The sequence below is a fragment of the Trichinella spiralis genome, assembly GCF_000181795.1.
Source record: "Trichinella spiralis strain ISS 195 chromosome Unknown Scfld2308, whole genome shotgun sequence".
Classification (NCBI taxonomy): Eukaryota; Metazoa; Nematoda; class Enoplea; order Trichinellida; family Trichinellidae; genus Trichinella; species Trichinella spiralis.
In genome coordinates, this window is record NW_003529247.1 from 3,745 (window position 1) to 4,874 (window position 1,130).

General features: G+C 29.1%; 1 protein-coding gene across 1 annotated transcript; it reads right to left on the minus strand.

Annotated features, from left to right (window-relative positions):
- Positions 1-115: 115 nt before the first annotated feature.
- Positions 116-708, minus strand: Tsp_13351 (conserved hypothetical protein). Its single transcript, XM_003368537.1, has 3 exons — positions 595-708; positions 258-396; positions 116-228 (listed from the first exon to the last, which is right to left on the minus strand). Exons 1-3 carry the CDS (start codon positions 706-708, stop codon positions 116-118), a joined length of 366 nt encoding a protein of 121 aa, XP_003368585.1.
- Between the last annotated feature and the right edge of the window lie 422 nt (positions 709-1,130).

Genomic DNA, 1,130 nt, shown 5'->3' on the forward strand with positions numbered 1-1,130 from the left:
TTGGAAGGTAATTTTTTAATTTTAAAATTGGTAAATTGATTTTAAAAATGCGCATCTGAAGTAAATGCAACAGTATATGCAGACGTTGATCATATCATAAGCATTATTATATTGCTTACTTTTTCTCCATGTGCAATTGAATGTGTTTGTAAGAAATGGTAGTTCGTTGAAGATTTCTGCGAATAGTTCCAGTGATACCTATATTAGTGTGATGCATAACTTTGATATCTGAAAACATGCAAATTTAACATGAAAACTAGCAATAGCAATGATTACAAGTTCTACTTCATTTTCATCTCCTGTATATGAAGTATTCAGTTTCACATTATGTGAATTGTGAAAGTGAAAATGGTGAACGCAAATATGTACTATACTTCTTTTGTTTGTTTTAAGCACCTTTAAAAATCAAAAGTAATGTACTACTAATAATATTTAAAAGTGAATAGTGATAGCAGAAAATCTAAAAAGTTTACATTTATTATGTTTGTCAAGTTATGCGAATAGCATATATCACAAAAGTATCAGCATACATTCTCAAACATCACTTACCTTTTAAAAATAGATGACTTTCAAAAGTGGAATTATATTTCCCACATGCCACTCTTTTGTTGCATTTGCTTCCAAATCATGACAATGCTGAAAGTGAATAATATTATTGTGGTCATCAAAACATGAAAACAAATATAGGTACACGTTTGTGTAAAGCATCTGATTTAATTATCTGAAAGGGAACAATAATAATGCTAATACAGATTCTGATTAGCGTTCTTTCACCATAATTGAAAGTCAACCAAATAGTATTCATAGAAAAGTAAAGGCAACATAATATAAAATATAATTCAAAGATGGTATTGAAGAGCGGAATTACAGTTGAACACGTACCTGTAGCCGTTGCACAGTATTAAATAACTGAATATAATAAAAATGCTCTAAAGTGGTGTTTGATAATAAGTAAATTATGCAAATAGAAAACTACTTTGCCTCCGGTAGAACAGCCTAATTTTACATCACTAATAGCGTAGTAGCGTGCATATGGTGAAGAATTTTATTAAATTATTAAATGACGAATGTCATTCACTTTTTATTTAAATGCATAATGTAACGGAAAATTTCATTATGATGCGGATTTC

What these genes read in the sequence shown, in the direction of transcription:
- Tsp_13351 (XM_003368537.1), bottom strand. Translation starts at nt 708, where the DNA reads ATGCTTTACACAAACGTGTACCTATATTTGTTTTCATGTTTTGATGAC. An exon ending in ATGCAACAAAAGAGTGGCAT is followed by an intron (nt 397 to 594) that starts GTGGGAAATATA and finishes TGATTTTTAAAG; the next exon opens with GTGCTTAAAACAAACAAAAG. An exon ending in TGTAATCATTGCTATTGCTA is followed by an intron (nt 229 to 257) that starts GTTTTCATGTTA and finishes GCATGTTTTCAG; the next exon opens with ATATCAAAGTTATGCATCAC.